Raw genomic sequence first — 14318 nt, 5'->3', positions numbered from 1 at the left:
AAGTCCTCATCACAAGGAAACAAAAATTGTAACTATGTATGGGGACAATTATTTAAACTAGACTTACTGTGGGGATCATTTCTCAATGTATAAAATATTGAATTATTATGGTTTACACCTGAAACTAATATGTCAATTAAAACTCAATAAAACTGTAGTATTGAAATTCATTATATATACATATATTTTTAAAACCCAGAATCAACGCTTAAAAATTTCAATTAAAAAGGAAAACTTTAAGTAATATAATGGACAAAAACTAACACTTCATATATTTGTTACAAAGGGAACACAACTGTAGTATTATAATAAATTTTATTACCTTCCCAAAGGATAAATTTAGGCACATATGCAACATGTCAGGCCTATTTATTACTAAAAGCATAATTCTAAAACAAATACTACTGCTACCAATCAATTTGGATTACAGCCTGAGACGCTCCAGGAGACTGTGGTGCCCCAGTTTTGCACAGGAAAGTGTTGAAGCTGGCTAGGAGAGCAGTGGCCCTCAAGGGCCCTTAAGGTGTGATGCTGGGGGCATTCCTGCAGAAAGCAGTGGATCACAGCGCTGAGAACAGACAGGGATGCAGACTTCTTAGCAGATGCCAGCATGTAGGGGTGAGACCCAGAGAGGATGATGCACATCTCACGGTTGCCACTATTTTCACATGCCAACCACGAACCAGACCACAATGCAACCTTATCACCTCATAACTTAGATGCCATGCCCAATAGGAGGAGGAGGGAGAAGGCAGAAATCATGAATTGAATTAGTTTCAACTTGGAATTATTGAACACTAAGATTAAGTTTCTGCCATCAGTGTACAGAGTTAGAGTAGGGGTAGAGATCAAAATCAATGAAAAAACTATCAAAAAATAAATTACACTTTATTTATTTATTTATTTAGTGATACGCGGGCCTCTCACTGTTGTGGCCTCTCCCGTCGCAGAGCACAGGATCCGGACGTGCAGGCTCAGTGGCCATGGCTCACGGGCCCAGCCACTCTGCAGCATGTGGGATCTTCCCGGACCGGGGCATGAACCCGTGTCCCCTGCATCGGCAGGCAGACTCTCAACCACTGCGCCACCCGGGAAGCCCTAAATTACACTTTATAACTTAAGACCAGGATGTTAAGAATTGGAGGAGCTTAGGCGAAACTCCTTGGAATGCAAGTGCTGAGCGATGACACAGTGTTTCAATGATTTGCTTATTGTTCATTCAATCAACCAAGTAACCTGGTTGTTTAGTCCTAATCCAAGTAACAATGACCCCTTAAATTAAAAATTTGATCAAGTACTGCTTTTACCTAAAACAAAGAATAAGACAGCATTTCAGCTCAGAATTAACTGAGAATTAACTGAGATGTTTAAACCAAAAATATACCCTGAAATCAAGATGCAATTAACCTCTGAACTCCTTCAAATAGTCTGTCCATGTGAAGTTGCAAACTACCCAGATACAAAAACAAAAGAGAAAGAAGGGTGAGGGTTGAAGACATAGCCATGATGATCTTATATACAGTCAATCCTCATATTCATAGATTCCATATTTGCAAATTCACCTATTCACTAAAATTTATTGGTCCCTAAAATCAATACTTGCTGTGATTTTGCAGTCATTTGCAGATATGCATAGAGTAAGAGTGGCAAAAAATTTGAGTCACTCAATGTTCACATTTCCAGCTGAGGTCAAACAAGGCAACACTCTGCCTTCTTGTTTCATCTCTCCTGTTTCAGTTCCTTTTCACAGTCTATTTAATGTCAAATCTTTTGCATTTTTTGTATTTTGTCGGTAATTTTGTGGTTTAAAATGGTCCCCTAGATAGTGTTGACATGCGGTCCAGTGTTCCTACGTACAAGAAGGCTGTGACGTGCCTCACTGAGAAAATGTGTTAGGTAAGCTCTATTCAGGCATGAGCTGTTGGCCATGAGTTCAATGTTAATGGATCAACAACATATATTAAATAAGTTCTCATAAAACAAGGTTATGTATTGATCAGTTGACCAAAGTGTTGTGACTAGGGACTTGCAGGAACTTAACTCTGTATTTCTCCTAAGAGCAATAGTCAATATTCACTAATTCAGTGTTCATGGCGACTTGAAAGAACATAACTACTGCAAATAATAAGAAACAACTCTATCTGTACTTCATTTCCCATTTTAATGTCATGACAGAGTGGCTGATAGACTATAAATCATTCCCAATATTTTGCAAATTGGAAAGGCAATACTAATAATATATTTAAATAAAAATTCATTAATCAAGCACTATTCAAATTTGGCATCAAGTTTATTATGATATTTTACCTTTATTAATGCCAACAAATTTGAAAACAGTAACATATTTTAATTTACTTCTGTCTTTTATGTATTATTTTTCTAGCACTTCGAAAATAACCTTACTGCCAATGTTTATAACAAATCTGAAGCTTAATTTACTGCTGTATACCTAGAATTTTCATCAAGATTGTTTTAAAAACTTAAAGCCCTTATAAAAGGAACAGTAAATTGTTTTGATTTATGCAATTATGTTGTTTTTCAACATGCTCATTCTACTTGACCTTTTTAATATGTGGTTCATTTCCTATTTTATGTTTTATTAAAACATTTATTTTGAGCTACATTGTAGTCATAGCATAACTGCCAACTTCGACAAAACTTCCCCCTCAAGGTAGCCTATCAGAATATGTAAAAGGTTTAAAGAAAGATAAAGAAAAAGTTCACTGACAAATCTTCTAACATTAGTGAGTTTATTCACAAAAATAAAATATATTAGGACCAAGGTGTCAGCCTTCATAAAAGGTGATTTTAATTAAGTAAATATTTTAAGTTGGACAATTTTTAAATTGGTTTAAACTACGTTCACACAAAACAGCATAGCTTTTAGTACTAAATATAATTATGAACCTTCAAGAAATTTAAGTGAGTGAACAAACAAAAAAGGAAAACTAACTTAGTTTCAGAAAAAGATTTTTTAAACTACTGGTTTAACTAGAAAGTAGAAATTATCAAGTACTGGGCTTCCCTGGTGGCGCAGTGGTTGAGAGTCCGTCTGCCGATGCAGGGGACATGGGTTCGTGCCCCAGTCTGGGAAGATCCCACATACCGCGGAGCGGCTCGGCCCATGAGCCATGGCCGCTGAGCCTGCGCGTCTGGAGCCTGTGCTCCACAACGGGAGAGGCCAACAGTGAGAGGCCCGCGTACCGCAAAAAAAATAAATAAATAAATAAAAATTATCAAGTACTATGAATACAATTAATCTCCAAGAATCCAAGTAATATATTCTTTATTGAATATACACTTACACTCCTATAGTACATTCCTAAAGGGCAACGACACAAATAGTATGAAGTTTTGAATTTTTCAAAATATCTAAGCACACAGATAATGTTGAGCCAAAAAGCTTACAAGTTCTGTTTAAGTTTAGAAAATACTTCTGGTCAATGGTCCAGACTTCACATGCATGGAACTATTATAATACGTAGACTCTATCAAAGGACATAACCATCAGTTTCACTTGCCGGAAATCCTGTTTAATTTCTCCCAACCCTTTTTTCCTTTACCATGACTTTAAATAACATAGTTTGTTTTGTTGAAGCTTTACAACTCTAGTACGTACTAAAACACAGGGAAAGTCCACATCTACTTTTAAATTTGGGTCAAGGTGATCAGAAAACTACAGTTTTCAGTTATAATTTCTAAAACGTTTAAGAAAACATCACTTGCAACTCAGAAAAGACTTTACTTTAGCAATATCAACTAGGGTCTTTAATGTAAAAAAAATTTCCAAGAAATATATTTTCATGGCTTTCTTTGATTTCTTTAGTTGTCGCTCACTGCTTTGACAGATAATAAAAGAATCGATTACCTAAAAGGACAAACTCAATACATTTGTTAGTGTTCTCTATGCAATAGGTACAGTGTTTTTGTTCTTTTAAATCAAATATTAACATTAATACACCACAGTTACGCACTTCTCTACCTTCCTTAGAATAAATACAAAATTATTTTACACTATAAATAATTTGCTTCCACTAGAATGTTTAACAAAAATGTTATGCTTGTCAACAAATTAACCTTTACAATTAAAAATAACAAAAGTAAGTTGTTGGGTTTTTTTGTGGTACGCGGGCCTCTCACTGTTGTGGCCTCTCCCATTGCGGAGCACAGGCTCCGGACGCGCAGGCTCAGTGGCCATGGCTCACGGGCCCAGCAGCTCCGCGGCATCTGGGATCCTCCTGGACCGGGGCATGAACCCGTGTCCCCTGCATCGGCAGGCGGACTCTCAACCACTGCACCACCAGGGAAGCCCAAAAGTAAGTTTTAATACTGTTTTTAGTTCTTCAACTACTATTACAAAGTACTATTACAAAGTATATATATATATGTGTGTATATATATATATATATATATATATATATTTATATTTTGGGGAGGGGGTTAAATTTCAAAAAACATCCAAATGTGCCAACTGGTAACACAATCCCTCAAGGTACTTAACACTCCCTGTCCAACAAGTTAAAGACTGTCAAAGAAAATAAAATATTTCAAGGCATCTTACTAGACCTCTCTGCTGCCCTTTATTTGTTTAACTTTTCCAGCTCTTCGTGGTAGTCTCAGACCGTTGTCTCATGGGTCTCTCACTTCTCTTTCCTCCTCCACTTACATCTCTTTTTTTAACCTATCCATTAAATGTTGTTTCCCAGTGTTCTGTTCTCAGCCTTTTTCTCTCATCATTCAATGTAAATCCACTCACTCCTATAGCTGTATCTGTATAATGTGTATAATACATAAAATACCCATATATATATGGGTAGATGAAATACATAATTACAAATGAGATAAATTCAATTAAGAGAGGGATGTATAGTTCTCTATTGGGATGCAAAGTGGGGAAGCAGCCCTGGGGAGGTTAGGAAAGATTTCACAGAGGAAGTTACTCATGAGCTGAGCTTGACAGACATTAGAGAGAATGAGGAAAACATGCCAGACAGAATGTTTTACACACACACACACACACACACACACACACACACACACACTCTACATATTGAGGACTCCCCAGTCTCTCTCCCAAGTATCACCTGGATAATTCTGAAACAGAATTCTGTATCTGCTCCTTTTCTAATATTTCCCACCATTATTAGTGCTGCCTTAGTGAAGTTGTTGAAATAGAAATTTAATCAGGTAACTTCTTCTGCTTAAAATCCTTCAATGTCTCTCCCATTGTTTTCCAGATTATGTCTAGACTCTAGAGTAAAGCAGTTAAGTCCCTTCAAGATCTGACTTCCATATCCTTTCGTGTTTTATTTACTCCTAATCACTCTAATCGCCCTCCTCCACCCAACCTATTAGCCATCAAGTTCCTTGAGGATTCTGAGTCAGGCATGTATATCTTCATATGGTCTTCATTCTGTCTGGAATGTTTTCCTCATTCTAATGTCTGTCAAACTCAGCTCATGAGTCACTGCCTCTGTGAAATCTTTCCTAACCTCCCCAGGGCTGCTTCCCCACTTTGAATCCCAAGAGAGAACTACACATCCCTCTCTCTCTCTCTCTTTTTTTTTTTTTTTTTTTGCAGTACGCAGGCCTCTCACCGCTGTGGCCTCTCCCGCTTCGGAGCACAGGCTCCGGACGCGCAGGCTCCGCGGCCATGGCTTACGGGCCCACCCACTCCGCGGCATGTGGGATCCTCCCGGACCGGGGCACGAACCCGTGTCCCCTGCATCGGCAGGCGGACTCTCAACCACTGCGCCACCAGGGAAGCCCCACATCCCTCTCTTAATTGAACTGATCTCATTTGTAATTATGTATCTCATCTAAAACATTATAATCTATTTTATCTTTCTGTCCCCATGATTTAATCCTATACTTAAGACATAGTAGGTGGTGCTCACTGCAACTTTGTTAACTGTATTAATTCTTCATGTAAATAGTTCAAAGATTAAAATTAACAAATGGCAAAGAATCTTCCTCTTCATTATAGATGATTAAGTTGTCTAAACACTGAAATTTTTAAGTAACTATAGACACTGGTTTTCAATCTAATATAAACCTTTCTGCACAAAATATAAACTGTCAAGCAACTAAAGTAACATTCTCTGGGCCAATATTAAGTTTAGCTCGTGCAGGAACACACTGATTAGTATCATCTATGCAAATGAAAAATATAAATCTTATTACTGAAAAGGTGTGACTGCTGAGAAACAGAACAAATTTAGTTAAAAAATAGTTTCCATGTTAGCAAGGTAGCCTATGAGAATGTCTTATCAGCATTAAATGATTACATGTCCAAGAAGAAACTATGAACTACGAAAACATTTCAATTAATGCTTTACTTTCCTAAATTCTTTCAAAAAATGACCAACTTTTCAGCGACTCTATTTGCGTCCAAGTCATTCTGTTAGTAGCACCAAAAAGCAGATCTCAATTAAACAGAGCAGCGTTTGCACAGGATCACTCAGGCGGGAAAAATCCTGAAACACTTACCAGTTTAATAAACTGTACAGAGCAATGACAGCATCAAAAGGGAGGAAAAGCAAACTAGAAGTATAAGGTGACAAGTGAAAGGGGAAAAGAGCTGACAAAAAATAATCATTAGAAATTAAATTTTAAAAGAACAGAAAGATGCTAAAGAGCAAAAAGAGAAAAATCATCAGAGGTGAAGACACATGAATATGCCCTCATAAAAGAGTTTACCTCTTTATTTAAAAGTTTGGATAGCATAAGTAATATTAATTTGTACCTTTAAAGGTCGACAGAAAGATATTAAATAAACTGGTTAATAATCAATTTATAGAATATACAAAATGAAATAAACTTGTTACCTTGATTTCTCTTTGTTCAACAGATTTTTCCCATATTTGTTGATCATATGCTCCAATCTATGAAAATAAATTAAAAATAATACTACATTAAATGATCATTGTTGGAACCCATCCAACAGGTATAACTCTGTTGAATTACAAGCAACTTCATGTTTATTCAGCGCAGATTAGATCCAGCTCTGTCTCAGACTTCTGTGATCAATACTGTATGGCAGTGGTTCTCAAAGTATGCTTGCAGGACCAGCAGTTTTAGCATCTTCTTGAAACTTGATAGAAATGGCAACTCTCTGGTTTCAGCCCAGAATTACTCAATCAGAAATAGGGATGTGATACTCAACAATGTTTGTAAAAAACCCTCTAGATTATTCTGATACACTACTAAAGTTTAAAAGCCTAGGGCAGTGACCCTAGGGAATTTTTATTTTGAATAAACATAATTGCTACAGCCCTGGTACATTCAAGAAAAAATTCCCAAGTGATTAATTCTTTATGGAGTTATTTTTAAAGAAAAAAATATCAATATTCTACAGAAGTAAAAATTCATAAGCAGGTAGACAATTACCAATTAGATGAAGGTTTAAATTGAAAAATATAGTCAGGAAAGCAATTGAAGACACAGGGAAAAGCATCAAGAAGTAGAATTCTTTGTACCTTCTGTGCCTATTACTCTTAGATGCTGGGAAGGTCTCTGAAATATACCTTCATCTGGGCAGGATGAACAAACCATTCTTACTGTTCCTAACCAAGTTCTTCTTTGTTACCTCCTATTGTCTCCAGTTTCCACTTAATTTCCTATATCCAATAGGATACTAAAGTGGGTCAACAGCCTATAGTTTAAACTGAGAGTCTTCATTATTAGCATTAATTGAAAATTAGAATCCTGATACATTAAAGTTACTTCAGATAATTACAATGTAGAGACTGGAGACAGAGACAAGAGATAGGCAAAGATATGAGTAAGTTCAGGAAAATATTTTCTGACTCACAAAACCTTTCTACCCAGAAGTCCTCTTAGCTACATGTTATTTTTTAAATCTCATTTCAAGAAATGAGAAATTGAGAATATGAGAAGGGTTTAAATATAGATATAAAGGAGCTAAAAAATGATTAAATCATTTTTCAAAGGTGTGACTTGTTATAAAGACTTTTTAAGGATGTACATGTGTTTGTACATTTTCTAGCAAAGAGAGAGCAACACCCAGACACCCAGTGTGGATCTGGAGATGTTCCATAACAGCCCGTCATTTCTATTATCTCTCCTACATATTACCTTATTCATTCTAATTTCTCTGCTCCTTTAAATACTGTTCTTTTTCATCACATTCCTGTGACTCCTTTCTTATTTTAAAAATCACTTTATGATATAATAATACCCTGCAAATTAAAATCTTATAACACCTAGACCAAGCCACATAGACTGAACAACTGACTTATACTTAACCAAAGCTGCCATCAGTCTCTATAAAGCACGATTAATAAGTCCTAGGTAAGCAATAACCAAATGGTTAGACCTAATGGCAGAGCTGACCTGCGGTGACTAACTGCCCCTCAATCATATTCCTTAAAATCAGAAAAGAAGTATGGGAACACAGATTCCAGAGGAGTAATTCTGCTCTAACTTGATAATTCAGAATGACTTGGCTTGATTCAATTAAAAGTTAATTTTTAAATGTGTAACTATTTCAATGCACTGCATACTCTTCAGTGAAACAATAATCAAAACTAATAAAGAATAGGTACCAATGTGTTTAATAATTATTTTGGCAGTATTTTGTTTTCACATACAAAACAATTGTACTAGGTTCTCTTTTAAAAGAACTGTGTTTTTTTTTAATTAATTAATTAATTAATTTATTGGTCACACTGTACAGCATGTGGGATCCTAGTTCCCCAATCTGGGATCGAACCTGTGCTCCCTGCTATGGAAGCGTGGAGTCTTAACCACTGGCCCGCCAGGAAAGTCCAAGAACTGTGTTTTTATTTCAAGATGACTCAAGAATATGGACATGGAAATATATACCGCACAGTCCTAAAGTCAGGGAAAATAAAATAATGCATGTGCAACAGACCAAGTCAGGAAAGCATGCCAGTACAACCACAGCATGGTACTGAAGAGCTCCAGGTTTTTAAAAAGGTATAGAAAGTCTAATAAACCTTGCAGTGAAGCAGTGACTAGAAGTAGAAAAGTTTTTTGAAGGCTGAGGTTCTTGCAAACAGCAGAATGGTGATGGGGAATATTCCTATAAAAAGGATATAAAAAGGAAAATGATGGCTTGTTTTACTGGCTAATCAACTTTTCTTCAAAGATTTGATACGTGAGAGGAAGGACCACTTTTACTATAATAGAATACCTTGTGGGATCTTAATTTTTTTTTTTAACCAGGTAAGTGTCATTTTCAATTACAAGCAATTAAATGTCTCAAAAAGTGGAAACATCAGTTCTCCTTTGCAGCAGACTTTGTTTTTAAAATACTACCAGAATGGACCCTTTAGTTACATACGCAAATTGACTTCCTTACTGAAGAAAACTGTGAGGGTGCCTTTAAAGCTAACCACAGGTGCTTCAGGAGATGTTCAGGGTTCTGCTTAGTGATGCATATGCCATTAACAAACTACCCTCACATATGAATTCAGACTGAATTGTCTCTGAAAATTGCTTCTTGGGATATGTGTGTAGTACCTCAGCGGCATCATGAAATCAGAGTGGTGGCAGGATACTAGAAGGGACAGGGAAGGAATTCAGAAGGGAAGGCTCTTTTCTGACCTAAAGCCTCACTTTCTTCCACTCTGAAATCTGGCAAGATAGAAGATTAGAACATCTGCAGCTGGGGTCAAGCTTTTCCCTTGAAAGGAACATAATCTTATGGTCAATCATAACTGAGCAAGAAAAGAAGTGAAACAGACTGAAGAGGAGAAGAACCATCTTCCCAAGACTTAAGGTCATGGATCAAGAATAATTTGCAGGCTGTGTTAAAAAAAAAAATTAAAAAACAAACAACTTGACAAGTTTTCCAAAGGTTCTATACTACTTCGGACATACACATACTTGGCAGACTTGACTAAATCACCTAAACTTGATAGCTGTTTCTTTTTTGTATTTCTTCTACAAAAAAATTAAATAACAAGGCCAAGTTCAAATATAGTTTTCTGTGAAAAATCAGGAAGAAAATAACTACATTATTTTTTTAATGTCATACAAAAGATTAAAGGAAGCTCAGTAGTAACATTTGTCTAACAGAACAGGAATTTTAATCAGATAATATGTTCTTTAATTGGGAAAAAATATTATGTAATATTTTGGCCACTTTCAAATTTCAGCTACCTCCTAACTGCTCTTTCCTGACCCACAAAATGCCTCCACTGTTTGGGTGTTTAGAAAAGTGCCTAACATTCTATGGGAACAAAAGGATATATATGCAAACAATGTTTTGTTGGTAGATAGAAACACCTAGGTAATTAATGTATGAGAAGTTATATGAATTTTCAACCATATTCTTCACGTGACAATGTGTTTCAAGGAGGGAAAAACATTGTTTCTATTGTATTATAAGAGAGGACTCTGGGGCTTTCCTGGTGGCGCAGTGGTTGAGAGTCCGCCTGCCAATGCAGGGGACACGGGTTTGCGCCCCGGTCCGGGAAGATCCCACATGCTGCGGAGCGGCTGGGCCCATGAGCCATGGGCACTGAGCCTGCGCTCCGCAACGGGAGAGGCCACAACAGTGAGAGGCCCGCGTACCAGAGAGGACTCTGAAATCCTGATTTACATTTGATGTGCAGCGAACTGTTTTATACATGTTAAGAAAGTAAAGTTCATTTTCTGGTGCCTGGTTATAGTAAGCAAAGTTTATCAATGCTCTGGTTATTACTCCCACAGATGCCCTGAACACCTTAAGCCTCAGGCGTACTGTTACCCAACCAGAGTTGATCTACAGTCAGCTTTTCTCACCTGGTCCCAGAAGACCAAACACTGCCCTCTACAGATTCATGCTGTATCTTCAACAACAGGTCTGGCAATCCTATATGGATCACTTACACTACTCCCCATAATGACAGCAAGGATAATTCTAAATTTTCTTTTCACAGGCTTTAATTCCTAATTATTCTGAACATAACACTTCAATTACTTCCACTTCTAAGATCGAAGCCATAAGATGCAAATGTTAAAATTGGTTAAAAAAAATACAAACAGAAAATATCTGAGGGACCAGTGTCCTGAAAGTGGTAAAAAAAAAATTTTTTTAAGAAAAAAATTAGAAAAGAAATTGAGATACTATAACTTAGTAATATCAAGTGGATTAAAATTGAACTATTAAATAGATGCCTTCTGACCTACTGAAGACCTACTTATAAAAGGCAAGTGGATGTAGCTAATATGCTACAGTAAGTATGTATGTAAATATAGATAGCAGACATTTTAGAAGGATACATGAAAGCCATTAATAGTGAGGACAGCTCTTTTACTTTCTGCTTTATATTCACTGATCCTATATCACTTTTTCTCCCTACAATGGATAAATACTATTTTTATAAAGCAGGATTCTAACCCAGGTCTGATGAACTGCAAAGTAATTTGAATTAGTTATCTAAGAAATTAATATGTTTCTGTCAATGAATATTAACTTCACAAGGAATTATCTACCTCCACCTATCATCATTCTCATTTTGTACCTTCTATATACTGAGACAAACAAAATGGGGAAGGGGAAAAAGAGGGGTGGGACAAAGAGAGGGGAACGAGGGAGGGGCAGTCAGGGATGGAGAGAGAGAGAGGGATGAGAGGAGAGAACTGGTAGGTAGAGAAAAAGATTGTCTTTGTCTAGGTGTCTGCCGGAGTCAGCTCTGACTTCTAAGGAAAAAAAAAATTGTAACGAAAATGAAGGTATCAAGAATACAAATATTAAAACCCAGGTAATTAGATGGTGAAGTGCGAAACATGTATCACTTATGGTCCTAGAAAAGAAGTATCTCTGAAAAACAATTTAAAAAGCTACTCTTGGGTGATCTGATTACTACTTAGGTCATCACATTCAGAAGAGCTGTGGTTCAGATGTCAAGAGGCTAAAGAGAAGGTGTAGCTTCAAAGAGGTAGTTACCAATAGTTAATTAGATTAAGTGCTTAAATAAGAGATTTAGAGTTCACGAATAAATATAAGCAGGGCAAACTGAGGCCCAGATGTGCATGCATATTTTAAACACTTAGTTCTTTAACTAATGAATAGACATGCATAATACTATATGTTAAAGCCCTAATTTGTCCTACTATTTCCATGCTCAGTTTCATTTTTTGGAATCTCATTTCAGAAACTCTGAAAAGCAGGCTATTAATTCTCACAAACATAAGCAAAGGTAATGTTGCTTTTATATCTGTGATGGTCCCACATTTTAATAGTGATTTAATACCAGTACAACCCAGGATAATTAATTTTTATCTTTGAGTCTTTTTATAAAAATAAAAGTTGTCAATCAGAAAATACCCTTTGTTATATTTAGCGTGTTGGTTTCTTAATCCTTTGTTTTCTCCATTGGCTTAGTTGAACAGCTCTTAATGTTTGCTGACAGAAGTGGAAAAGACCCTAGACTGTGCAAGAGAACTGAATAGTCTTATGGTCTTGGGCAAGTTTCTTGACCTCTGAGATTCTGTAAAATGGGGATAACAGAACATACTTCACAGAACTGAAATATGAAATGACAGTGTCTGGTATATAGTCAGTGCTCTGTAAATGTTAGTTCTTTCCTTTCTTGGCAAACCTCAACAGTTCCAGGCCTCAATTACCTCATTTCTAAATTGATGAAGTTAACTATATTTAAATTAATTTATGACAACATTTATACTCACTAATGATGAGTTGGATGGCTATAGATTATTTCTTTATGTACCAGTATGGGGAGAGAAAAGATTCAGTGCTACTAAAGTAGAACCAAAAGTGTAGTTAGAAGGCTGGGCTTCCCTGGTGGCGCAGTGGTTGAGAGTCCGCCTGCCGATGCAGGGAACACGGGTTCGTGCCCCGGTCCGGGAACATCCCACATGCCGCGGAGCGGCTCGGCCCGTGAGCCATGGCCACTGAGCCTGCGCGTCCGGAGCCTGTGCTCCGCAACGAGAGAGGCCACAGCGGTGAGAGGCCCGCGTACCGCAAAAAAAAAAAAGGTGTATCTAGAAATATCTGGGCAGAAGGTACCAAGAAGAAAGCAAAAATAGCGGTGTAAGGATAAGTGTCCTTTTCTTAATTATAACCAGTATAATAGGTTTTTAGAATTACTTACAGTTTATTAATGAAACCAGAGCTGTCAACACCCAAAATCTCATTTGCCCAGACAACTAAACTATATGGTTTTTCACTCTCACAATGATCTATCTACAAGTATGATAAGAAACAAAGACTGAGGGGTTGAGCAAACTAACAAAATTAAAGTTACTGAACAAAATAGTAGATCTGAGAATACGGATCACCAATGAAACATATCTATAATCCAAAAAATTACGTTGTCATGGTGGACATGCTGAAATTATACAGTACTTCTGTTCATATTACTAAAACATTCTGAAGAAACAATTAGGGCTATTTAAAATCATTAGGATTACTGATTAGTTTTCAGAAAAATCTCTTCCCAGAAGTAGTAGAAACTAATTCTTTTGACCTTTTAAAACTTTTTAAAATTTATTTTTATAACCATTTTTTAATTGAGGTATGGTTAATTTACAATGATGTGTTAGATTCAGGTATACAGAAAAGTGATTCAGTTATTTATACACATATATTATACACACACATATTATACACACATATACACACATACATACACACACACATATATTATACACACACATATATGCACACATACATACACACACACATATATTCTTTTTAAGATTCTTTTCCATTATGTTATTACAAGATATTGAATATAGTTCCCTGTGCTATACAGTAGGTCCCTGCTGTGTGTCTACTTTATATAGAGTGTGTATATGTTAATCCCAACCTCCTAATTTATCCCGCCCCCCCCTTCCCCTTTGGTAACCATTTATTTTCTATGTCAGTGAGTCTATTTCTGTTTTATAAATAAGTTCATTTGTATCGTTTTAGATTCTACATATAAGTGATATCATATGATATTTGTCTTTGTCTGACTTCATTTAATATGATAATCTCTAGGTCCACCCATGTTGCTGCAAATGGCATTATTTCATTCTTTTTTTATGGCTGAGTAATATCCCATTGTGTAAATATACACCACATCTTCTTTATCCATTCATCTGTCGATGTACATTGAGGTTGACTTTTTTAAACTTTTAATTTCAAAGTAAAGCTCTCAACGCTTTGAATGTCAAACAGGTTTTCACTGTTTTTTGCTCATAACTACTGCCTCTCAAACAAATTTGGCTGTTGAATGCCTAGGAATATCTGAGTCCTTATAACTGCTCCTATGTAAAGCCTTGTTTCTAACCTACTACGTATCTTGAATAGCTCTCCTATCCTATTCTCTCGCTTTTAC

At 36.4% G+C, this 14318-nt stretch overlaps 1 protein-coding gene across 4 annotated transcripts in view; it reads right to left on the bottom strand.

The window, feature by feature from the left end:
* Positions 1–14318, bottom strand: part of PHTF2 (putative homeodomain transcription factor 2) — a 111479-nt gene that overhangs the window by 47287 nt on the left and 49874 nt on the right. For all 4 annotated transcript variants that reach the window (XM_082846753.1, XM_082846755.1, XM_082846756.1 and 1 more), the window contains exon 3: positions 6828–6884. In XM_082846753.1, the coding sequence (XP_082702879.1) occupies positions 6828–6884 (57 nt within the window). The remainder of the gene's footprint in view (positions 1–6827; positions 6885–14318) is intronic.

The sequence above is a fragment of the Leucopleurus acutus genome (genome assembly GCF_964270905.1).
Source record: "Leucopleurus acutus genome assembly, chromosome: 9".
NCBI classification, from domain to species: domain Eukaryota; kingdom Metazoa; phylum Chordata; class Mammalia; order Artiodactyla; family Delphinidae; genus Leucopleurus; species Leucopleurus acutus.
The sequence above is the reverse complement of the archived record's forward strand: the minus strand, read 5'-3'. Positions and strand labels throughout refer to the sequence as shown.